Source organism: Paramormyrops kingsleyae, chromosome 17 (assembly GCF_048594095.1).
Source record: "Paramormyrops kingsleyae isolate MSU_618 chromosome 17, PKINGS_0.4, whole genome shotgun sequence".
Lineage (NCBI taxonomy): Eukaryota > Metazoa > Chordata > Actinopteri > Osteoglossiformes > Mormyridae > Paramormyrops > Paramormyrops kingsleyae.
Window position 1 is genome coordinate 19,080,306 of NC_132813.1, and position 25,303 is coordinate 19,105,608.

General features: G+C 42.3%; 2 protein-coding genes and 1 long non-coding RNA gene across 5 annotated transcripts in view; 2 read left to right on the forward strand and 1 right to left on the reverse strand.

Annotated features, from left to right (window-relative positions):
- Window positions 1-8,384, reverse strand: part of LOC111851374 (tetratricopeptide repeat protein 12) — a 35,626-nt gene extending 27,242 nt beyond the window's left edge. For 2 of the 3 annotated variants that reach the window (XM_072701226.1, XM_072701225.1), the window contains exons 1-11: window positions 8,294-8,384; window positions 7,760-7,849; window positions 5,907-6,022; window positions 5,031-5,206; window positions 4,594-4,615; window positions 4,018-4,095; window positions 3,698-3,819; window positions 2,845-2,904; window positions 2,209-2,280; window positions 1,581-1,641; window positions 285-473 (exon numbers count right to left, since the gene is read on the reverse strand). In XM_072701226.1, the coding sequence (XP_072557327.1) occupies window positions 285-473; window positions 1,581-1,641; window positions 2,209-2,280; window positions 2,845-2,904; window positions 3,698-3,819; window positions 4,018-4,095; window positions 4,594-4,615; window positions 5,031-5,206; window positions 5,907-6,022; window positions 7,760-7,849; window positions 8,294-8,304 (997 nt within the window). In that variant the 5' untranslated portion in view covers window positions 8,305-8,384. Of the gene's footprint in view, window positions 1-284; window positions 474-1,580; window positions 1,642-2,208; window positions 2,281-2,844; window positions 2,905-3,697; window positions 3,820-4,017; window positions 4,096-4,593; window positions 4,616-5,030; window positions 5,207-5,906; window positions 6,026-7,759; window positions 7,850-8,293 lie in introns of all 3 variants that reach the window. The other variant, XM_072701227.1, reaches the window with a different exon arrangement.
- Window positions 8,385-10,979: 2,595 nt separating this feature from the next.
- Window positions 10,980-12,263, forward strand: LOC111851353 (dispanin subfamily A member 2b-like). Its single transcript, XM_023826201.2, has 2 exons — window positions 10,980-11,187; window positions 11,975-12,263. Exons 1-2 carry the CDS (start codon window positions 11,080-11,082, stop codon window positions 12,128-12,130), a joined length of 264 nt encoding a protein of 87 aa, XP_023681969.1. The 5' UTR covers window positions 10,980-11,079; the 3' UTR covers window positions 12,131-12,263.
- Window positions 12,264-21,461: 9,198 nt separating this feature from the next.
- LOC111851362 (uncharacterized) lies at window positions 21,462-22,530 on the forward strand. The gene is made up of 2 exons (XR_002839998.2): window positions 21,462-21,696; window positions 22,217-22,530. It is a non-coding gene; the product is annotated as an uncharacterized lncRNA (long non-coding RNA).
- Window positions 22,531-25,303: the final 2,773 nt, after the last annotated feature.

Below are 25,303 nucleotides of genomic sequence, written 5' to 3' on the forward strand. Positions count from 1 at the left end.
CACACCTACATCCACACTGACTGTGAGCCACACCCTCTATCCACACCTACATCCCCACTCACTGTCAGCCACACCCTCCATCCACACTGACTGTCAGCCACACCCTCCATCCAAACCTATATCCACACTGACTGTCAGCCACACCCTCCATCCACACTGACTGTCAGCCACACCCTCCATCCAAACCTACATCCGCACTCACTGTGAGCCACACCCTCCATCCACACCTACATCCACACTCGCTGTCATCCACACACTCCATCCACACCTATATCGCCACTCACTGTCAGCCACAGCGTCCGTCAGAGCCTCCAATCCTCCACAGTAGTACAGGGCAGCCTTGTCTGGTTTCTCCATCTTTTTCAGCAGCTCTCTCACCGCAGAGGCCCTTTCCGTCCCCTGACCCAGCTCCACTCGGGCCACTCTCTCCTGGCCGTCTGATTTCTCCTGCAGGTCCACGCGAGTCAGATACTCTAGGAGAGCAGAATGCAGTCAGGAGCCCCCCCAGGTTGAGATACCATGGAAACCCTCACCTGAACCCATTCTAAGGGTATCAGCAGATCCCGGGATAAGTACGTCCCTACAGAGACTTCATTAGGATCCCTGTAAACTGAATATTCATCTACAGGCCATCTCCAGGTTACAAACAAGAACTGTTCCCTGAGTTTGTGTTTAAGTTGAATTTGTCGGTAAGTTGGAACAATAATAATACAGTAGATAATAATAGTAATAATACAGTACATAATACTAGTAATAATACAGTACATAATAAAAGTACCTACGTACAGTACTGTGCTGAACCTTGAACAGACAAACTGCTGAAACCGCAGAATGTTTTCACAAGAGTTGTTCACAAAGCAGTGTATGCGTACTTCATTATGAACCATTGCATTTAACCTGAATTTTGAATATGAAATAGTCTTTACGGCAGTCCGTTCGTCAGCACGAGCTGTCCGTAAGTCACACATTCTTAACCCAGGGACTTAAGTTTATTCATATAAACTAACAGTCCATTGTGCATTGCTTCTGTTAACTAAAATATGACAGGTTCTTGGTGAAGCTTTTCAGCTTATTTTTACAGGCAATAATTATGCAATTTCCATCAGATTATGCAAAGGAAAGTGCGATTGTGAAAAGCAGGAGAGCATCTGTAAAAATAAAAGAATTGTAACAGTCTGGTTATATGGTTTTACCACTTTGGAATTTGGATGATGTATTTTCTCTGTTGAGCATCCAGGGACAAGGTGAAACATCCCCAAAAACAATGATTTACACAATATCAATCCAATGCTGGGACTTTGCTTGATCCACAAATAAGCCATCACTTCCTACTCTATGGTCATGTGACCAGTGACACACAGGAATAACCAATCCACACACGTACCTTCCTACCTTTTCCCTTTGTACTGTAAGTAGGCGAATGACTCCAGAATGGTCAATAGTTACAGTACGTTTAAGGTAATACAAGTTCAAACTGGTCTAAGGATTATTAAGGTAATCCATCACAAAAGCACAACTTGCTTTTCAGGTGGTCAGCGGGTCTTCTGTGAAAAATTTCTAAAAGAAATACAACCCTTTACCTTTTATCATGGCGGCCCTGCCAGGTTCGATGTCAAGGACACGTTGATAGCAAAGCCGTGCCTGAAAACGCACAAAGCTCTTGTAAGAAAGGGAAGCTGAAACAAGCTGTCTGATAAGAGCTGGGGAAGCTTTGTGGCTGGTGATGTTAAAAAAAGCCCAGAAAACATCAGTACTTCCAATGGCAAGCGAGCTTCAGTGAATCGGGCCACATACTGTATCCATACAGTGTCACAAAGGGTATTAGGGGGAATGCTGGGAAATTCAGGGTGAATTCTACAACACAGACAAAATGCTGTTAAAGCAAGGGCCTTCTTGAGAAGGTAATTATATGCATGACTGCGTTGTATGGAGGACAAGGTGAGAGCCTTTAAGTATTCAGCCAGAAACTAGAGAATTTCAACGCGGGTAGAAGAAGTGAGTCAGCAAAAAGGGCTTTCTAAAAGGTACGACAGAAAAAGAGGCTTTCTTGAGAAATGCAGAAAATGTATTTTAGACAAAACAGATGTGCCACGTGCTGTGATCACGTCTCGTGCTCCACATTTGACGGTGTTCTGAAGGATGCCATCGCCTGCTTTATGGTGAGTAGAGGGGGAGGCTCTGAGGAGAGGGAGACGGGGGGAGCCTCACCTCTGTGTATTCCTGCAGCGCTGTGTGTGCTCTTCCCATGAGCACAAAGGCCTTTATGCTCTTCTCATTGCACTGCAGGGAAGAGAAGGCCGAACATAAGGTGGGTGTGACCTGCAGCTTTGTGTCCTGTGCCTTCTGTCCTTCTTTACTCACTGGACAGCTTCAAACTATACTACAATTTGACAAAGTACACTCAAATGCTTGCGAAGAGAGAGTTAGTAGCTTCTTTGACTAGTTACTAGTTAAAGACCACTGTAACACGGAGGTGGGAAATGTAGATGTACAGAAGAAATCAAAACATCCACCCAACAATCAATCCATCCATCCATCCATCCATCCAAACTGCATATCCAATGTAGACTAGCTATCCCCGGAAGCAAAGGGCACAAGGCAGAGGACATTCTGAATGGGATTCACCTAACACCATATTTTTGTACTTCTGTTCCCCTCAAAACACAAAGGGGTAGCCTTTTCATGGTAGATGTCCTTGCGTGTAGAATCACATAGTGTAATTGTACAGTGTTTTCCCCGTCTTGGCTTTGAGTCTCCACTCCTCCGGTAGGGAGCATTAACCTGTACGAGCGCCTGCAGAACGATGGTGTGAGAGATTGACCCTTCTCTCCCAGGGAGACGTACCTTGAGTGCCCACTCAGAGTCACTAATGGCCTCTTTGTACTTCCTCAGTTTGATAAAGGCCTGGCAGAGAAAAGTCAAGTTTTCATACAGTTTAAGTTCTTAATGCTCCTCCTCTCAGAACCAAATCTTTATGTGTTCATTAAAGGTATTGTATTATTCATTAAAGACATGATATTAATGGGAGACTCTATAGCCTCCTGCATGTGAAGTTCAACATCAAAAGATGAAATAACAGCAGAAGCTACACATCGTCAGCATGTACAGTGTTTACCTGTGCTTAACCTGTGCCCTCCAACTGCACAATGATTACCTGGGTTTGACCTAAGCCCTATATCTGAACAGTGTTTGCCTGCTCTTCACTTGTGCCCTGCTTCCGTGCAGTGTTTACTTGTGCTTAAGTTGTGCCCTATATCCATACAGTGTGTTCCTGTGTTTAACCTATGCCCTGTTATTTCTACAGTGTTTACCTATGCGTGACCTGTGTCCTATATCTGTAAAGTGTTTCACTGTGTGACCTGTGCTTTACATTTGTACAGTGTTTAACTGTGCATGACCTGCGCCATATATCTGTACAGGGTTGAACTGTGCTTAACCTGTGCCATACATCTGTACAGTGTGTACTTGCGCTTAGCCTGTGCCCTACACATGTACAATATTTACCTGTGTTTAACTTGTGACATACACCTGTACAGGGTTTACCTGTGCTTGACCTGTGCCCTTCATTGTGCGATGTGTACATGTGCATGACCTGTGCCCTACATCTGTATAGGATGACCTGTGCCCTACATCTGTACAGTGTTTACCTGTGCTTGACCTGTGCCCTACCTATTCAGTGTCTGTGTACATCATGTACCTGTGCTCTGTTGGTATACAGGACCTCCATGTCTCGAAGGGCATTGAGACCAGCAGTGTACTGCTGTACTGCGGCCTCATAGTCTCCCTGGGCAAAAGCCTCATTCCCCTTCACCTTGAAGGCTGATACACACAGACAAGAAGTTTCATACATATGGACATATGGACACATAGACATATGAGATTATTGTTTATAATCAAATGTATAAACATAACGCCATATATATAATCACAAATGCATGCCATTACATACAAACATAAGTAGATACATACAGTACATACAAACGTGTGCATGTGTGTATATATTAGCTTTGTACACACCGTTTGCTATCTTTTCATTTTCCTTCCTCCTTTTTCTCCTGTCCTCTGAATCCATTTCTAAAACCTTCATAAAACTCTCTGAAGAAAACATACACACACACACACATCCCCAAGAAGTCATTAAAATTATTCTACAGAGTTTACAAAATATGCTCAGATAGTTTCACAAGGACTTGTACTGCCAGACTGGACAAAAGAAGGCAGGAACATAAAAAAAAAGTTCAGAGGAAATCATAAAACATGAAATTGTATCTAAAAGAGCCCATTTTACAAAAGTAGTTGCTCAGAAATAAAAAGGAGAGCAGCACTTCAAGGTGCGGTGTTTAGTGGAGCATGATGCACATTACCATTCATTTGTACACTTTCTTCCGACTGACTGAGATCAGGGATAGTAAACCTGTCCATACATGGACAAATTTGTGTCAGAGACAAAATGGTGTTATTGAGGGGGGAAAACCATGTAGGCTATATTTTAATACACTGTCTGGGGTAAAAATTGCATTTTGTTCAACATGGCCATCAGATTTTACCATGGTCTTGGGTCCTGATTTAGATTTTGAAATAAATGAAACTCACCTGAAGTTAAATCAGAATAATTCTGAAAATGAGACAAAAAAATAATGACATTATTATTATCCTTTTTGCAATAACTTATTCAAATACTTTTTATCATATTAAATATGCATGGAGGCACTCAAATAGATGTATTGCAATATACACAAAGTCTTTCATTTGAGTAGATGGTAACACTTTACTTGAGGGGGCGCAAATAATGCAGTAGTACACTCTTACTGAATGGATTAATTAGCCAGAAACTTTAAGTATGTGTTACGTACTGATCACAAGTTCATCGTTAATCAGTCATAACAGTTCATGAGTTTAATGCAGTTACTATTTTTGTTCATGATTTTGTACTTCAGTATAGTAACAGAATTAATACGTTGCTTGCTCCCCTCAAGTAAAGTGATACTTAAAAGATTAAACATAATATAGAAATGACTGATAATTATTACTGATGGATGTTCTTGAGCGGTCGGATGCGGAGAGGGACTGCTGTTGATGACGGTGTGGTTACGTCGCGTCCTGCCCGGATCGCTGTCCTCCCAGGCGGACATGAGGCGGTCTGCCTTTTGCACCGCTTTCTCCTGCCTCTCCACATCAGAGGAGCTCAGCTCCTTCATCAGATCGCCTTCAATGTGGTTAGAGAAGGCAAACGCCATCAAGGTCTTGTGAAGGACAGGCGATATACTGTAGTCGACAAGCACGCAGGACGCACTACATATAGACATCGTGAGAAGGTTATACGCGGCAGGAGAACAATGTGGCAGACATGCATACGTAACATATGAAACATATGAAAGACAAGCAAATGACAAAAAACAACAAATAACAAAACGTTCATCTACATTGATCTACAGACGGTAAAAAATATAAATTGATACTTCGGGATTTAACATAATGCACTGAAACTAAACTATACACTGTTTTATATAAATGCTGCTATTCTTTTTCGGTATACATTTGTACATATTATTCTATAGTATTTTAATTGTACGTTTTTATATTTAAATTAACATTATTATTGTGTTGTATTTTGCACCAAGGGAGTGGCAATCCAATTTCGTTGTACCTGGTACAATGACAATAAAGGCTATTCTATTCTAATCGGGCTGATACCATAAGAAGCAATTAATAACCCGTAATTAGAGTTTATAAAAATAGCCTTACGTTTGTATGTCTCACGACTTAAAATTTCGCTAATTTTAAATGTGATAAATGGTTTTACTTGGTAAAGGTGATAGACAAATGATATTTCACTAGTGACACAAAAAATACACCGAAAAAAACAACGTATGTTATAATGTAGTAGGCCTAATACAGGCACGTACTTATCTCATCAACATTTTTGAGAAATTTCTTCATATCTTCACTCTCTTTCAGCTTATCTGTTCTGCCTAGATCTGTTGTGAAACTCATTTCGGGGAAATAACTGCAGCCACAGCGACTTCTGAGAAAAGAAAAAAGCGTATAGTTAGCGGGGCAAACAAAAGTACGCTGTCGCTGTCTCCATGGTAACTACGAATTCCGCCTGCGCATTTCGCGTAGTCTCACTTTGCCATGAAGTTTTAAATCTGTAAATCTTGTCTCTTATAACTTTAATCACACATTGGACAGTCACCATAATTTGAGTTCGACTCATTTGTTTAGTCATATTATATTATTTATTATATTGGATAAATGTGGTTTGTTGATAGTTGTTAAAATCGTGCCCCCTGGTGGTAAATTTTGGGTACTTAAAAACTTATTAGTTATTTTTAGACGGTGCGGCAATTAGACGATCAACAGGTTCATGATACAAGATGATTTATATGCCTTGTGTACGTCAGTACATAGGAATCCTTACTCATGTCAACCAGTTATTAACATGTAACATAACAGTGGGAGCAGGGATATCCTGGCTGATTCAGGGGGTTGGGAACTTTACAAAGGAATCCTGAGTATGTAAAATTATAAAATGTAATAATGAGGGGAAGCAAGCTGACATTTTTAGGGGGTCCCGAAGTTCTAGTTATGCCCCTGTTCAAAGTAGATATGTTACTAAGAAATGCAGAGACGAGTCAAGGGTGTAACTTTGGGTAGAAACTTTTTTTTTTGGGGGGGGGGGGGGGTCTGGCCATTTAATTTTTTCTCTGGGGGTGGGGAAGGTGAAATTGGTGAGTGCATTGCCTCTAAAAATACAGAAATGTTTTAGATATGTCAGTTGAATGGCAGGGAAACATATTCTTATAAGAGCAAGATATACAGATGCCTTCATAACATCCTTGTTCTAGAGCACAGGTGTCAGACTCCAGTCCTGGAGGGCCGGAGCCCTGCACATTTTTGGGTTTCCCCTCGTTTAACACACCTGATTCAACTTGTTGTGCTAATTACCACATAGCTGTTGAGCTGAATTATTTGTGGTAGAACAGGGAAAGAACTAAGCTACACAGGGCTCCGGCCCCTCAGGACTGCAGTTTGACACCCCTGTTCTAGAGAATAGAATGCCTTTTGACATGTTGTCTTGAGTTACAGAATGCCTTAGATTGTTGGATTGTTCGCTAAAGTTGCTTTTGACTCATTAACAATTAACAATGGTTTACTGCACTGCAAATGGTAGCAATGAGATTACACAAAAATACACTGTGTTGTATATGCATGTTGCAATGCTGCATTGTAACATAAGGAAGTTACAACATGCAGGGATATTTGTCCAGCCTCGGACGTATGTAGCAAAGGTAATTTTTTAAATGAAATCACAATGGGCAATGGGCATTTTGAAAAGTCACAGGAGGAGATCAATCAAACACAATACATATAAATCTTTGCTCAATTAAATTACATCATTGAATGCTTATGGATGGTGGCTCCATGAACTGCATTAAAATCTGGATAGTCTAGGTAGATACTAACATCTTTGGTTTTTGCACACATTTGTGATTTCTCTAGCTCAATGGCAGATATTGGATTAAATACAATAATAGATCCTGTGCATATGTTTCTATCCAAGTTGTCACAATAGAAGCGAGTTATTTCGGTGGTTTTCATTAAAATGCACTGGGTGAGTTTATTAGGTGGTCTGAACTCTTTTCCCAGAAAAATAGACATTAATTATTTCAGGAGTTAAGAGGAGTGATACGTAAAATTATTATTTTTCTCATTAAGGAGTGGCACAGAGGCACAGTGTTTTGCAAGGTTGCCTCACCAAGTCTCTGCCCTGGAGTGTGTGCCCCTTCTGCCTGTGTCATCAGGAAGCATCCATAGTTTCTTGGATAGGCTCTGAACCAGTCTGACCCTGCAGAGGACAAGTGGATATAGGAAATATATGGATGGATGGATGGATGGATGGACTATTCTTACTGAAGCACATGAAAAGTTGGAGTAACATCTTACTTGATAACAAAAATGACTGAAATTCATGTACTGCATTTACTGAAAGTTTGTTTATATAGGCCTACTGTAAAAACTCTGTTAACATGGATGACATGCCCTATGGCATCAGCTACAGGTGGAGGGTTGCATTTTTTTTTACAGATCCAATTGTTTCATTGAATAACATTTGTCACTTTCTCAGCAAACAAACCTCCCCGAACAAACCTAATCTGTCACAATCAGGAAATTTAAAACACAACTGATTTGAATAGACAGTTTTCAACATAATCCTAACCAGAAAATAAATTACTCACTTAGTGAATAGGCAAGATAAAAAGATATGCCAAATATACTGCCTTGTACTAACCAGAACTGCATGAATGACCACAGCAATCCACAAGTGACAATTTCAAGACTTAAGGTCCTGGATGTATCATTGTACTCAGTGTATAACAGTAATTGTGTTACAGTCTTGCTCAAAAACTCTACTATGAAACATTCCAGGAATGTTTCAGTCTCCATTGGCTAATGATTAACCTGAATCTTTGCTGAATGTCGTAAGATTGCTAACTGACAAATGCACTAATTTAGAAGCATATTTATCTTTGCCATAGTAACTTTGTGGGCAGTACTGTTGCCTCACACCTCCAACGCTGGGGACTGGAATCAAATTGCATCGCAACCCCCCCCCCCCCCCCTTCTGTGGGTCCACAGTTTGCACATCATCCCATGTTGCATGAGCTTCCTTAGCTACTCCGATTTGCCCCAGCAGTCGAGAAGATGAAGTTAGGAAATGGCATGGATAGATTGGCCATAGTGTGTGTGCCCTGTGCTGCACGACATCCATGCTAACATGCTGTGTGCTACCTGCAATATGGCTCAGGATCACTGTGACACTGCACTGCATAAGCACTCAGAAGATGGATAGATGGGTTCTGATGGGTGCTAAGACAGCAAAGAGATTAAGCTTTTTTCTCCTGTTGAATTTTCTTTTTTTCCAACTTTATGCAACACCAAACATTACTAGAGATAATACAACACTTTTTGACACCATCTATCTAAAACCTCTAAGTCCACCCAGTCCTAAAATAATGACTAAACAGGCAATACATTGTTGTATACAAAATATTAATAATTTATGAATTCTATAGAATTCTGTCATATGTATGTGTATACACACACACACACACACACACAGTTGCAATCAGAAATATTCAACCGTCCAAAGATTTTAACATAAAATCAACACAGAAAATGAATGATGTAGCATTTGTGTGTAACAGTATATTTTGTTAACATAGCCAGGTCACAATTATTCAACCCCATACAATATTGTTGTTTTATACAGCTTTCTGCAGGTTTTTATGGCTCAAAGTGGAGTTGAACCATAATTAAGCCTTTGGGAACTCTATAAAGATCCTTCATTTGCTTCAGCTGTGATGCATATATAAACCCCACCCATGAAGGTATTCAAGGTGAGCTGCAATCATGGGAAAGACAATGGATCTTCCACAAAAGCTGAGAGAGGTGGTTATTTCATCACACCTGAAGGGCCTTGGGTATAAGAAGATTTCCAAAACCTTTAACATTCCAAGAGACACCATTGGGACAATCATAAAGAAGCTTAAAATGCATGGGACAGCTGCAAACCTACCTGGCCGTGGAAGAAAGCCCAAAATTTCATCAAGAGCCCTTAGCAACGTAGTCAGGACAACTAAGAGAAACCCCCGTGTGACTGCAAGACACCTACAGGATGACCTGATGAAGGCTGCTACAAGTGCTTCAGTGGCAACTATAAGACGTGCACTGAATAAACAAGGACTTCATGGCTGGACTCCAAGACTCCACTGTTGACTACAAGGAACGTCAAAAGTCGACTTGAATATGCCAGGAGAAATGTGGATAAGACTCCAGAGTTCTATGGACTGATGAAACCAACCTGGAACTGTTTGGACATATGGACCAGCAGTATGTCTGGCGTGTGAAAGGCCAGGCTTTTGACCAGAAGAATACCATCCCCACAGTCAAGCATGGAGGTGGGTCGTTGATGATTTGGGGTTGTTTTTCTGTGGCAGGAACTGGGAATCTTGATCGTGTACCTGGCATCATGGATTCCCAGAAATACCAGGCCATTTTAAGGAGAAATTTGATGCCTCCTGTTGACATATTGCACCTTGGTGATCATTGGACTTTTCAGCAAGACAATGATCCCAAGCACACCTCCAAATCAACCAAAGCTTGGTTGAGAAAAAGATCCAGGAACATCCTGGAGTGGCCTTCTCAGTCACCAGATGTAAATCCGATTGAAAATCTTTGGTGGGATTTAAAGAAGGCAGTTGCAGCACGGAGGCCATCAAACATCACTGAGCTAGAGGCCTTTGCACGTGAAGAATGGGCAAAGATTCTGATGGAAAGGTGTAAGAAGCTTGTCAGCACTTACAGAGAATGTTTGTTAGAAGTTATAAAAGCTAAAGGATTCTCCACAAAGTACTGAAGCTGGGGGTTGAATAATACTGCACATGCACATGTATTATAATAGTTACATTTTTTATTTGATCTTCAAAGTTAAGTCAACTTCTGTTCTCAAATTAACTCAGATACGTATCAATAAATGTTTCTTGTTATTTGAGTTTTTTGTCATTAAAATATTTATGATTGCAACTGTGTGTGTGTGTGTGTGTGTGTGTATAATATATAATAAACCGTATTCCTTAACATTCTTCAATTTCTTAAGATCTCACAATTTTCCTGTTAGTGGAGAAAATAAAATAAAAGAATCTATCTAACGTCAATCTTAACGTTAACGTTTCTATTTAAAAAAATAAATAAAATTTATTTGCCTCAGTTCATGAAACTGGACAAATCAATACTTAAAGTAATTTGGCCTGCATAACGCATAAATGTGAATATAAATGTAAGCAGATGATATTTTGCCCTACCCCTGGAGAACAACATAACTGTGAAAAAAGGTACATTTCTTGCACAAAAAAAAAACTTGAGCTGTTTCGTCACACCATGCACGCCCTCTTCATCTACATCCTCCTATAGTTCATTCACATAGTGAAGCATTCAGTGCTGCTCCAGGTGAAGCCAGAGAACAGCGGAAGACTTGACTTGGTGTGATCAGCGCGAGCTGCAGAAGTTTCAGCCACCATGAATGGATCCACAGCCCCCACCAAAGATTACTTGGGCATCTCTATTTTCAACACACTCTGCTGCTGCCTGCCACTTGGAGTCATTGCAATAATCTACTCCTTACGGGTAAGTTCATAAAACAGACTAAACTTAATAAATAATAATAAATGGGTGTCACATTAGTGAAAAAATGGTGTCCATTGGAAATCTTATGTCCTCCTTCACAAAATATGTGCAGAGTATAAATGTAGAGACATTTTGAAAAAGAGTATTAGTTATCATGTTTCACGGTATTTTTTGGTCTGTAGTTTTCAAAATGAATTTGTATTCAACACCCTAGGGTTAATAAATAGTACTAAATGGGCACATGTCATATGTAGAAATATGCTGCAAGGACAGCACTGGTAATCAAATCAAACTGATAATCACAGATATTTTTTGTCTGGGGTTAAAATTATGTTAAATTGTACAGTCTGCTTTCTCACATGTATATATAGCCTACCTTACATTTTGGTGTTTTAATATATATTCAACATCATTAAAAAAATATTTTTTATTCTGTTTGGCTTACAACACAAGAAGACATTTTTATAAAAACAAAAAAAACTTAAAGGGAAAATGAAGGATTACAATTACAATGAATTGATTTGCCATCTGGTTATCTTTAGCTTTAATATTTGGGGACTCATAGGGCATTTGGGTCAGGTTTGACTTTTATGAAAAGTACGGCACTGACACATCCTACTTACAATAATATATTTGCACCTCCACCGATAACAAAAAGGTATGTTAAAATTCATGAAAAATTAACCTTTCTTGGTTTACTCAGCAACCTCTAGAGCCTTTATTGAATATGCAGAATGCTGGACAACAATTAAAAATTATACTGCTAAAATGATGTACCTGTTTGTAGGCTCGGGATGCAAATGCAGCAGGAGACTCAACGCGGGCTGAACAGGCATCGCACACGGCCAAAATCCTGAACATTTCTGGCATCGTTACTGGATTAATATTCCTTGTTATCATTATAATCTACTGGATAGTTGTAGCTGTTAAAATAGCAAAATGACTCTGTGGTCCTGTGAACAGGAGCAAATAGGAGTTTACTGTAATTCTTGTTGTTGGATAACAAAACCTGTATCCTGGATTAAGACCTTCCTTTCGCTCCTGTCATCCAATAAATGTTCAAGTTTTATACTTAATTACTTCTCGTTTTCTCAAGTGATATGAAAATAATTCAATAAACTTCCAAGATGAATACAAGACATTCCAAAAACATCAATGTTATGAGTGACAATTCAACTCAGACCAAGTCTGGATTCTGACATTGCATGATTTTTAACAATACAGACCAGTAACTCATCACCATCAACCTGTCATATCCCTGAGCAGGTCTCAGATGCAGTATCACTAATAAATGTAACAAATAAGTAAAGCACATAATACAAAATGAAGAGATGCAGAGAGTTGTTTATGGGTTTTGATTCTGGCTCTGTAAGGAGCTGACGATGACTGGCTCACACTCATTACATGCAGTGGGGGCTGATCCGCACCCATTTCCCAAACGATGGTTTATGACACACTGTGAAGGAGCAGCAGCGAGAAGCTGCTCACGGACTGCAGCCACTGCCGATTACCAGATAAGCCTTCTGTGGCAGCAGTGCGGCGTTTTTTGCCACGACGCTATATGTGTCAGAGCTGAGATTAGGGTGGCAAATCCGAAGCCGAGACGGACTGGTAGGGATAGAGAAATAGGTCACGTTTATTGATGCAGACAAGAGGAGCTAACTGGGGAAAAGCAATACAAGCAATCAAGGAAAGTGCCAATTAAAGACAGGGCTAGAGATCATAGATAAGTGCATGGGTTGGTTCAATTATTAATCAAAGTGCTGGAAGAACACTGGTCATAAACTGACCTCGGTAATGAGTCCATGAGTTGCAGGTTTGCTGTCAGAACTGGTTAAGCTGGTTTGGGGATCAGCAGAAGATCTGGTCCTCTGCCCTGTGCTGGTCAGCCGGCTGGAGTCATGGCAATATGCGCAGCTATGCAGTCCAGACGGCAGGGGTGGAAAGTTCAGGTGCAAAAAGTACAAATCCAGACCGGGGTTTTGTTTCAACCAATCAGCAGAATACTCTGTGACTGACTCTTTATACACAACCTCTTTGTTGAAACAAAACCTTGGTCTGGATTTGTTCTTTCTGGACCTGAATGTCCCATCTCTGCCAGACACAATCAGACCTCTCAAAAACACAGAAAGAAGATCAGAATGAGTGACAACTACAGAAAACCTGCTGGTAGATGAAAAAATTAACCTCCATTCATATACTATCCACCCATCCATTATCTGCCACTTGTTCTGGGGTTCAGGAGAGATACCCAGACCTCCCTCTCCCCAGCTACCTCTACCAGCTCCTCGGGGAGGACGCCGAGGCGTTCCCAGGCCAGCCGAGAGATATAATACCTCCAGCGAGTCCTGGGTCTGTCTGTAGGACATGCATGGAAAACCTCTCCGGGTAGCCGCCCAGGAGGCATCCGCACCAGATGTCCAAACCACCTTAACTGGCTCCTTTCGACGTGAAGAAGCAGCGGTTCTACTCTGAGGCCCTCCCGGGTATCCAACATAGCCCCCAGGGTCACTGAGGCACGCAAACCCCTCCACCACGATAAGGTGGCAATCCAAGGAGGGGCCTTTCATATACTAATTAAGACATATTCAGTGCAAGGCCAACACAGACTGTGATGACCCATTAAGAGCACCTTTCACTACTCAGTCCCTTGGCAGGCAGAGTGAGATGAAGAAGTGAAGAAACTGCACCATTTCTTCACTTCTGTGGATTTATATATCAGGACATAACAAAAACATATGGTGTTAATATACCATAATATCAGGTAAATCTAACTGCAACACATAACAGAATCCACTTATTATTTCTATAACATGGAATACGGCGAAGATGGAGAAGCAGCAATGACATGAAGTAATCGTTTAATGTGCGAGTCTCAGTTTCTCACATCACTTAGGAGGAATTTTGGTCCTGGAACAGCATCTCAGTGGGTTTGAGGGCTGCACTTTGACTTGGCCGTTACAAAACCTTGGTCCTTTCTTCTCCAGTCATTCAGTTTCAGAAACCATAAATACAGAGAGTGGGAAAAACAATATCAATTAACACACATATTACAAATAGAAAACACCTGAATCCAACCTGCAAATCTTATCATTATCATGATTAGACTGATTAAGCACAAAAACTTTTTCTTCTGAAGAACTGCTGAAACTCTATAGCCAAGGAACGGGTCCCTACAGATATGAACAAGTGTAGCCCTCTTCCCAACAACCAAATAAAGGAGAGGTAGTGGGTCAGGATCTCTTTTTACCAACTGACCATAAGTAACCATCAGTTTTATTTTGTCATGCAGTGGGAGCCAGTTAGCAAGTATTTTTGCATGGATTTTACATGAACTTTTGACGTCTGAATGCCGTGACCTGGAAGGTCTGTGTCCACTGCCCCAGACTGATAATGCACTAGACCAGGGGTGGGCAGTCTTATCCGTAAAGGGCCCTTGTATATGCAGGATTTTGGGGTAACCTTTAGGTCAGCTGTACAAACCCAGGTGTCAGGACTATTCAGCCAATCAGTCCTCTAATTGGTAATCTAATTAGGGAGTTGCAGTGAAAACCCACATACACAGTGGCCCTTTCTGGATAAGACTGCCCACCCCTGCACTAGATCCTTGGTTCTCAAAGTGCGGTATGCAGGCTCCCTCTAGTGGTACACCGGGAGGCACCGATTTTGTTTTATAAAGATAATGCCAATAACCAATAATTTTAACATTTGTATTTTGATCGCTGGTATAGATCCATTATTAATAATATTCACAGCTGCTGTGTGTTTGAATGCGATGTAGTTATTATTCTTAATATGCTCAATATAGTAAAGCTAATATCCTGACTTATGTGTTTGACTACGGAAGACATGGCTAGTGTTCACCGATATTTTGTAAAGTTTCAAAAACTACTATTTTCTTTTGAAAATGTCACCAAATCTCAGTCAACAAAAGTATAGGTACTGGTTAATTATCTCCCTGCCACTGCTAAAATGCAGTGTCGATCCAGAATTTATTTCAAACCGCCCCAGACTTTATCCCAGCCTGGGCAGCTGATACGGGTCGAGGTGGTTTATGAAAGATATTTTTTCCTCATACCGAGTCCTCGCTTTGCTTCTAAGCTTTTCTCGGTATGGGCATTTCTCTCGGGCGCGTTCTTTCAGCGTAGGCTACTTTATATAAATATTAATTATCTCTAACAAAAACAGAAACGAGAACTACGTGATTATTGATACTTCGGTCGCTGTGTGTCGCTGTGTGGAGATAATTGAAAAAGTGTCTGTCACGTGATCATTCCTAAATTTTCAGTGCAGTACAGATGATATCCCCCTCCGCTGTGAATGTTTTAATGCAGTACAGTTGTTAATGTTGTCACTCGATTGTGGCAGAGGATTACAGTAAATACTAAATATTATTCACATTAGGAATAAAATTGTGTAGACTATATTTGTTTACACATATAATAAGGTCTATACTGCTGTATTTTAATGCCAATCATAATGGTGGCACTTGGAGAGCAAAACGCGGTTCAGGTCCTTAGACCTTCGAAGTGGCTTTTGGCAGGTTGAACTGGCCCCAAATGCCCAACCCAAGACCACGTTTACCATTAGTCAGGGTCTATGGTACTTCTGGGTCTTGGTCCTGCACAATGTGCTTGCCCACGCTGCTGATTACAACAGAGTGCTTAGTAACCTGATCACTGTCTTCGCTGCCGTCTGCCAAGCTGCCCTGAATTTCAACCCCCAGAAGTGTTCCCTCCTGCAGCAGAAGACTGAGTGCCTGGGCCACATCGTGAGCGGTGAGGGCATGTAGGCAGACCCAGGGAAGATTGTGGAGGTGAAAGACTGGACCAGCCAGCAAAGCTCCACCGTCATCCGCAGCTTCCGGGGTCTTGCCTCCGATTACCAGCAGTTTGTGAAGGACTTCTCCAGCACAACCAAACCTCTCCACCGGCTCTCAGAAGAGGGATAGCTCTTCGATTGGGCTTCTGACCACTGTGCAAACCAAGGCCCCAGTGCTGACGTACCCTGACTTGATGCTCCCTTTCACTGTGGACACGAATGCCAGCAACGAGAGTCTTTGTGCAGTGCTGTCCCAGGTGAGGCCTCAGGATGAGAGGCTACTTCAGCCAGACGCTGAACTGCCCTTGAAGGAACTACTGTGTGACCTGCCATGAGCTTCTAGCTGTCATCCAGGCCTGCCATCATTTTCAGCCTAACCTCTGCAGACAACACTTCCAGTTGTGCACCGACCAGTCATTCTTCACCTTGTTGAACCAAGATGGCGGCTTGTGCAGACATAGTGCAAATCAGTGCAAAATGTTAAATATAGTCTTTTTGCCTAAAATCTCTGCAATCCAAAAGAAACCAACATCTGGCAGACATATCGTTGCCAAACACTGCTAGAAATAAAAAAAAAAAAAACAGCTCAGCATACTATCTGAAGTGAGCAGAATCTGGACAGCTTTGGTGTGCTGTGCAGACGAGGGCACAAGACTGCACATTTATTGATACATATCTGAGTCAAACAGAATTTGAAAAATGTAACTCTTGTAACACATATGCATGTGCAGTATTATTCAACGCCCAGCTTCAGTACTTTGTGGAGCATTCTTTAGCTTTTATAACTTCTAACAAACATTCTCTGTAAGTGCTGACAAGCTTCTTACACCTTTCCATCAGAATCTTTGCCCATTCTTCACGTGCAAAGGCCTCTAGCTCAGTGATGTTTGATGGCCTCCGTGCTGCAACTGCCTTCTTTAAATCCCACCAAAGATTTTTTTCCCCTTGTCGTGTCCGGCAGTTTAGCAAGCAGGATGTTAGTCTGGGTGCCTTATTGTGCCAACACTTTTATTTTAACAAGTGGAGCTTCGGATTTAAGCTTCTCTTGTTACTTGAGGTATACTCTTTATTAATCATTTTTATGTCAATGCGCCACAAAGCCGGAGCTGACGGGGGGGTTAGTGGGAAAGAGACAGAGAGAGAAAGTGAGAAAGGAGAGAAAGGGGTGAGAGACAGAGGAAGTAGAAAAATAAATAAATACATAATAAAAATAAAATAAGGAGGGGGGTCAGAGAGAGAGAGAGACAGGGAAGAGAAATAATACATAACAAACAGTAGAACAAAAAGGAAAGAGTAATAAGAGGACAGCTTCTGCATCTTGCTGCTTTACACCGTATCATCACACCAGCTGCTGTATCTGAAAGATAAGACCCAGGGACACACACAAACAGTATACACACAAAGAAACCAGTGGTACCATTATGACATGGGAATGTGCTTGTGCCAGTATCTGCTTCTGGAATTAAATACGTTAATACCAACGAAAGAAAATAAATATATATGCATGAGCAGACCACCAGGAACACTGTCTAAATATCGTCGTACCCGTATCTGCATCTGAGAGGAGGGAGTGGAAGCCACACACCAACTTTCACACACACTCTCACACACACACACACCCAGATAAGGGGAAAGAGGGATAAAATAGGGGAAGAGAGCCCTAGGCTCACGTGTGTGTATGTGTGTGTGTCTGTGTGTGTATGTGTCTGTGTCTCTGTGTGTGTGTGTGTCTGTGTCTGTGTGTGTGTGTGTGTGTGTGCGTGCATGTCTATGTGTGTGTGCGTTCTAAGTGTATGTGTGTTGATATGAAAGTGTGTGTATGTGTGCGTGTGCATATGTACGTGTATGTGTGAGTGTGTACACATACGTGTATGTGTGTGTGTACGCATATGTGTATGTGTGTATGTTTGTGTGTTGTGAGTGTATGTATGAGTGTGCAGGTTAACATGGAATGATTCCCAGTGTGTGTGCGAGGCCACCCAGACGGCCGGGAGAGCCCTGACGGGTCATGGACCCAGCCGCCCCACAGCGGCCAGGTACCCGGGCCCACCGCCACCGGATGGCTGCGCGCCCACCCAAGGAAGGCAGGGAAGGAGGCACCGGGCGCCCCCCACCGGCGAGCACGAGCCAGGAACCCCACGGCCACAGGCGGCAGCGCGCCGCCCCCCCCCGGGAGGCCGGCCACGCAGGCACGGACAGAGCCCCGACCCCGGACCACCCGCACACCCCGCGGGCCAGCCCCAGGGAGAACCGCCCCCCCCAAAGACCCCCACCCGGGGGACCAGGGGGACGCCCCAAGAGCCACCAAGCACACCCGCCCCTGACCCCCCCTCCCCCAAGCCCAGATCCCAACCCTCCCTCCCCCAAGTCCCCTCACTGCCGCCCCCACACCGCCCCATCATCCACGTGCTCCCCGTACCAGGACAACATGCAGACACACAGATCCATGCATGCACTCATACACACACTCAGACACACACTCCCAGTCACACCTGCTCGTCTTTGAGGTCCGGCCGCAGATGCCCTGGACTTGCCCAGTGGACGGCCCAGAGTATGTTTCCCACCCCCCCAGATCGCAGGCGAGCGGGCACCCCGCCGGAGACCGACAGCACCCCCCAGATGCAGCCGACCCCCCCCCGAGCCCACCTGCCGGCGCCCGCCGCCCCCGCCACACCCAGGACCCCTCAACCCGCCCGCCCCCCAACCGCCCCCCACCCACCTTGATCATTGATGGTGTACATGTGTGTGAGCTAAGGTGTCGTTGAGATATGGGGGAGCATATGGGGAAAAGACACCCACCGGCCCCCCCAAGCCCTAAGTGTCTAAAGTGGAGTTAAAATAGAGGGGAAGGGAGCTGTGCAGTCCAGCTGCGGGCAGCAGAAGCAGCCGACCCAGGACCTGCCCAGCTCCCCCCACCCTCCAAAGCCCTATGTGGAGGAGTGGTGTGACATGGATGTATGTCTAAAATGCAGTTAAGATAATGAGGGGGGGATGAGTGGCTAATCGCCCCCCCTTCCCTCTGTGTGGTGCGGTGTGATGTCTTGGTGTGGCGTCTAACGTGTAATTAGGAGAGATGGGGGGTGAATAGCTGATCACCCCCCATTACCTATGTGTGGTGTAGGTGGATGCGGGCCGACAGGGGGGGCGCGGCGATAGTCCACAGTGCCGCAAGGCAGCGGGCGCCAGGCAAGGCGTGCCCGGACGCATGGCGCCAACACCCAGGGGGCACCACCGCCCCCCGCCGCAGCGCCCCCCTGCCCCAACCCAAGGAGGTGTCTAGGGCCTCATCTGCGCCGGCATCGCCGACGAGCCGTTCATACCCAGATACCCACATTCACCAAACACTCGCACCCCACCACACCCGCACCACCCCAACCCCGAAGATTTTCAATCGGATTTACATCTGGTGACTGAGAAGGCCACTCCAGGATGTTCCTGGATCTTTTTCTCAACCAAGCTTTGGTTGATTTGGAGGTGTGCTTGAGATCATTGTCCAAGGTGCAATATGTCAACAGAAGGCATCAAATTTCTCCTTAAAATGGCCTGGTATTTCTGGGAATCCATGATGCCAGGTACACGATCAAGATTCCCAGTTCCTGCCGCAGAAAAACAACCCCAAATCATCAACGACCCACCTCCATGCTTGACTGTGGGGATGGTATTCTTCTGGTCAAATGCCTGGCCTTTCACACGCCAGACATACTGCTGGTCCATATGTCCAAACAGTTCCAGTTTGGTTTCATCAGTCCTTAATCTGATATCTACATCAGTCTGTCCATGAAGTCCTTACTGTATTTATTCAGTGCACGTCTTATAGTTGCCACTGAAGCACTTGTAGCAGCCTTCATCAGGTCATCCTGTAGGTGTCTTGCAGTCACACGGGGGTTTCTCTTAGTTGTCCTGACAACGTTGCTAAGGGCCCTTGATGAAATTTTGGGCTTTCTTCCACGGCCAGGTAGGTTTGCAGCTGTTCCATGAGTTTTGAATTTCCTTATTATGCTCCCAATGATATCTCTTGGAATGTTAAATGTTTTGGAAATCTTCTTATACCCAAGGCCCTTCAGGTGTGATGAAATCATCACCTCTCTCAGCTTTTGTGGAAGATCCATTGTCTTTCCCATGATTGCAGCTCACCTTGAATACCTTCATTGGTATATGCATCACAGCCGAAGCAAATGAAGGATCTTTATAGAGTTCCCAAAGGCTTAATTATGGTTCAACTCCACTTTGAGCCATAAAAACCTGCAGAAAGCTTTATAAAACAACAATATTGTATGGGGTTGAATAATTGTGACCTGGCTATGTTAACAAAATATACTGTTACACACAAATGCTACATCATTCATTTTCTGTGTTGATTTTATGTTTCACTCAACCCATAAAGACGTCATCCAAAGCAGAATCTTGCATTTTGACACTACTTTAATTGATAAATCCTTAAAAATATTTCTGATTGCAACTGTAGCACTTCTTAACTTATCGATCCAATTTTCAGATGCAGAAATGTGGAAATCCAAGCAAAAAAGGATTCATTAACGCATTAACTGTAATTGAGGAACTCAACTCCATCTGCTCAATGTATAACTTTCAAATTAGCGCCTCTGCTAGTGGTCAACCAATCAGCAAGTTCATAATAGCAATCAGCAAGTTTATAATAGCAATCAGCAAGTTTGTGCATGTATAGTGTACAGGTGTGCTTGCGTGTGTCAGTCGCATCATTCATGTCATGGCCGTGTTCTGTACTAGGGCATGGTTAGCGATCACACTAGATGCTCCGGCGCACCTCATTAAGCGGACCAGGGCATGGTACAGAGCAATCACATTAGTCACGGTACACCCATAATGCTCTGGGCCCGAGCACGCTTTCATCATCACCATGCGACTATTTGTGTTGAAGAAAACAAAGGTTGTGTTCAAAGTCGGGGGCTGCATCCTACGAAGGATCCTTCACAACTCTGCAAAAGGAGGACACATTGTTAGACTGCATTTGAAGGAGCCTTCGAAATGGGACAGCCTTGTCGCGCTACTGTGATGCATTTTTTCTTCAAATGCAGCCTTAGAATAGTGCAGCCCCTGAATTCGGACAGAAGGAAGAAAAGCATTATCACACAGCACAATGGAGTTCATGATTAATGTCTTCATTTTGTGGATTATTTTGGGCGTGATGACCCATGACCCTCTCATAGGTTTATTGTGCCATTTCACAATTTTCATTTAATCTTGCTGCACGTACAGTATAAGAAGATGGTCCTGTGTCAGGGTGAGCGCCCATCTGGTCCTGTCCTTCGTGTCTCTTCCCAGTTTGGCCAGCAGGTGTTGCTGGCCATCCAGTCTGGTCACCCCTTGTCAAACCCTTTTGCCTGACTGCCATATAAGTTGGTGGGCTGAGTGTACAGTTTAGAGACTCTGAGTAACGTGTGCATAACTGCGAATGCATGGGGGGGGGGGACTTAAGCTGTTTCCACAGGTTGCGTACACCCTCTTCATCTAGATCCTCCTATAATTAATATATATAGTGCTGCTCGTGGTGAAGCCAGAGAACAACGGAAGACTTGACTTGGTGTGATGCAACCCTTAGAAGAATCATCCACCCCAGTCCGTGCCAAGGATTACTTGGGCACATCTATTTTCAACACCATCTGCTGCTGCCTGCCACTTGGAGTCATTGCAATAATCTACTCCTTAAGGGTAAGTTCAAAAGACAGATAGATAAATGATAAAGATTAATAAATAATAATACTGTAAATGGGTGTCGCATTGGTGAAAAAATGGTGTCCATGGCAATTTTTATTCACAAAAGATATGCAGAGTATAAATGTAGACATTTGGAAAGACAGTATTAGTTATCGTGTTTCACAGTTTTTTTTCGTCTGGGGTTTTTTAAATTAATTTATATTCAACATTATTTTAAAAACATATTTTTTATGGTTTGCAAGGAAAGGAAAAGTCACAATTATCAAAACAATAGGGATCCATCTGCTTAGTTGCTTGGACCCTTAATTGACTGGACATAATTTTCTTTGAATAGTTTTATTTGCTTTTGATATTTGGATACTCATCAGACATTTCTGTCAGGTTAATATTCAATATTTGTAATGGCACCAATATCAAAGAAGTCTGTTCAATTTCATGAAAATGAACTTTACGAATTGCTAGTTAACGATTAAGAATGATAATTTTATGGATTAAATACTGTACCTGCTTGTAGGCGCGGGATGCAGCTGACACTGGGGACATGACAAAGGCTCAACATGCTTCGCACACAGCCAAAATCCTGAATGCTCTTGGGATCATCATTGGATTATCAGTGATTACAATCTTTATCATAATGCAAATGAAGATTTACTTCGCTATACATCACTAGAACACGGCTTGGTCGGAGTATCAGCTGGCTCTGTGATCTTACCCTGTATGCAGAAGCAAATAGGAATTTAATTCTTATTTGATAATGCAACTTGTATCCTCAATTATGACATTTCCTTCAGCTCGTATCATGCAATAAAGATCAAGTTTTATTTGTTATTATTTCTTGTTTTCAAGTAATAGTATAAATAATTCAGGAAACTAACAAGTACAAGATGTTCTAAAAATGTCAATAATGAGTGTAATTTCAGTTTGGATCCTGAAAATGTACGGTTTGTAAAAATATATATTCGCATAAAAAAGCCAAAAGTCTTCACTACACACCTAACAGACACATATTTATTTGAGACAGGAATGGGCAGTATTTATGACACATGTATTTAAGATATCTATTTCAAATGCAAATAGGATTTTGTCATTTGTATCAAAATACTTGTGTTTTGTATTTTAGTAGTAAAAAAACATTATACTTTCTGTTTAACATTTTGAGAAAAGGAGACGAGATTTTAGGAAATGTGTTTTTGCAATTCAGAAAAATTGTAATCGGTCAGTGTAATGATGAAGGATTAGATCAAATAGGATAATAGAAGTGATTTCATACTGTCTTTTTAGTATTTTTACAATAGTTTATTTTAGTATGTGCTGTGCCTGCTGTATTTCATAGTTTATTTTGATACCCTTATAATTACGGCATTTGGTATCTTATTATAAAATACATTTCGATGTATTTTTGCACATCTCTGATTCGGGACACATAGTATCTGAAGCAGGCATTGTCAAGTTCTAACCATCTGACCTGGGAGGAGAACTAAGTAGATAACAACTTGAAGCGATAATATTAAGTAATTGTTTTATGTGTGAGTTTTAGTTTCTCACTTCTCCTTTTTTTCACATCACTTAGGAGGAATTTTGGCGGCACAGGTCCTGCCATGGTGTCTCAATGAGGTTAAATTCTACACTTTGATTTGGCCTGAACATGACAAAACATGACAGTTGAGCTCAATGAAACAATCAAGGTCAATAAAGATACAAAAATAGGTGGTTAACAACATGAGGGACGGTGTGACAATACAGGGATCAGGAAGTTATTAGGATTCAGGGAATTGGAGAACGATATTCAGAGAATGTGAGAGCAGAACAATTATTCTGCTGTGTTTTAGTTTCATTTCAGCTTTTGCTGTTGGACACAAAACCTCAAATTTGCCTCTGGAATACTTTGGTATAAAGATGAGTTCATGGTCTGCAGAACGACTGCAAGGTGCCAAGGTCTTTGGCTACAAGAAAAGCCCAAATTATCACCCCTCCACCACCATCTTTGACAGGTGATTGTGGTGACATGCTGCATTTGGTTTTTGCCAAACACACCATTGTGCATTATCACCAACCATCCCCACTTTTGTCTCATCTGTCTCAAGGATTTTGCTCCAGAAATCTTGGTTAGCTCTTATGCAAACCCAACAGTGCTGCCATGTTCATGGGAAAAATGGCCTTTCTCATGACTACCCTTCCCTGAAAGCCATACTTGTTCAGCCTTTTGCTGATCTGGCAAAACTTTAAACAGTGCTCACTTAGGTAGACACAATTTGTAGATCTCAGTCACCGTTTTTGCAAAACAATAAACACATTCTCATTTATCAAAACACATTTTGCACCATGGTGAACTTTGATGCAAAATAGAAAACACAGGATGCAAAAGTTAAGCACAGCCAGCATACAGTAGTCATCATTTAAACACAATGACTCAAAAATCTTCTAGAATGTCAGATCCATCCTTGAATAGATATAACATCAAACTGATTACATGCGTCTTCCATTGCTTGAATGAGAGGTGCATGAACATATATGGCTGTAGATTATAAACCTTCCACTGCCATGCGGAGGAAAAACTCTTCTATTGGGTTTAGGAAGGGTGAGTACGGTGGAAGATAAAGACATGTAAATTGTGGATGATCATGAAACCAATTTCGGACCAGAGGAGATCAGAGGAATGATACATCATCCCAGGTGACAATGTATCACATCTCATCAATTGGATTTGCAGCAATAACAATATTACTGAGTTGGTCTAAAAATGCCAGAATGAGAGCTGAATTGAAAGGACCTGCGGTGGCATGGTGGTGGAGGACTCCATTCTGTGTGATTGCTGCACAGAAGGTAATGTTCCCCCCACGTTTCCCTGGTACATTTGAAATGGCTCTGTGACCAATTATTTTTCTTCCACATTTTCTGACCTTTGTGAGGTTAAAAATGAGGGATTTCCTCACCATCCATTTGCAAAATTCTCTGGAACACAGAAAACATGTAAGTCAAAATAAGTCTAGTCAGACAGTAGATCTAAATGTACAAAATATGCATGCAGTGACCAATACTTACCTCCATGTAGTCATGCTGCAGGTTTTCACCCGGTCTGAATTTCTTTCAAATGGGACTTTGTACAGTTGTTTCATCTGGACGTGATTTTTTTAAGGACTTAAGCCATTTAAGAGATACCTGGGGAATGTTGCCAAAAACTGCTTGGTCACTGACAATGTTATTTTGAATTTCCTTGAGTCTTATTGCATTATTGGCCAAAACCATATTTATAATGGCTTTCTTGGTCTTCTGTTAAAAAGGGGCCCCTTCCTCCTTGGTGTTCTCGACCCTCAATCCTATGTAAAAAGAGGAGATGTTTTTCACCTATGCTGTTGATGAAATGTACAGATGCCATTGTATACTGTATCTACTAAGGCATGGCTGGACTCTAAGTCCAGCCTCGCTCAATGTCAACCCATGATTTACTACATGGTCGACAAGGATTGAAAGAATTTCATTGGACAAATTTGGTCTTCTTCTATGTGTTCTCCCTCCACTAGGTCTACCTCTACCTCAACCTCTACCTCTACCTCGACCTCTGCCTTGTTCTCTTCCATGGCCTCTACCATGGGCTCTGCCT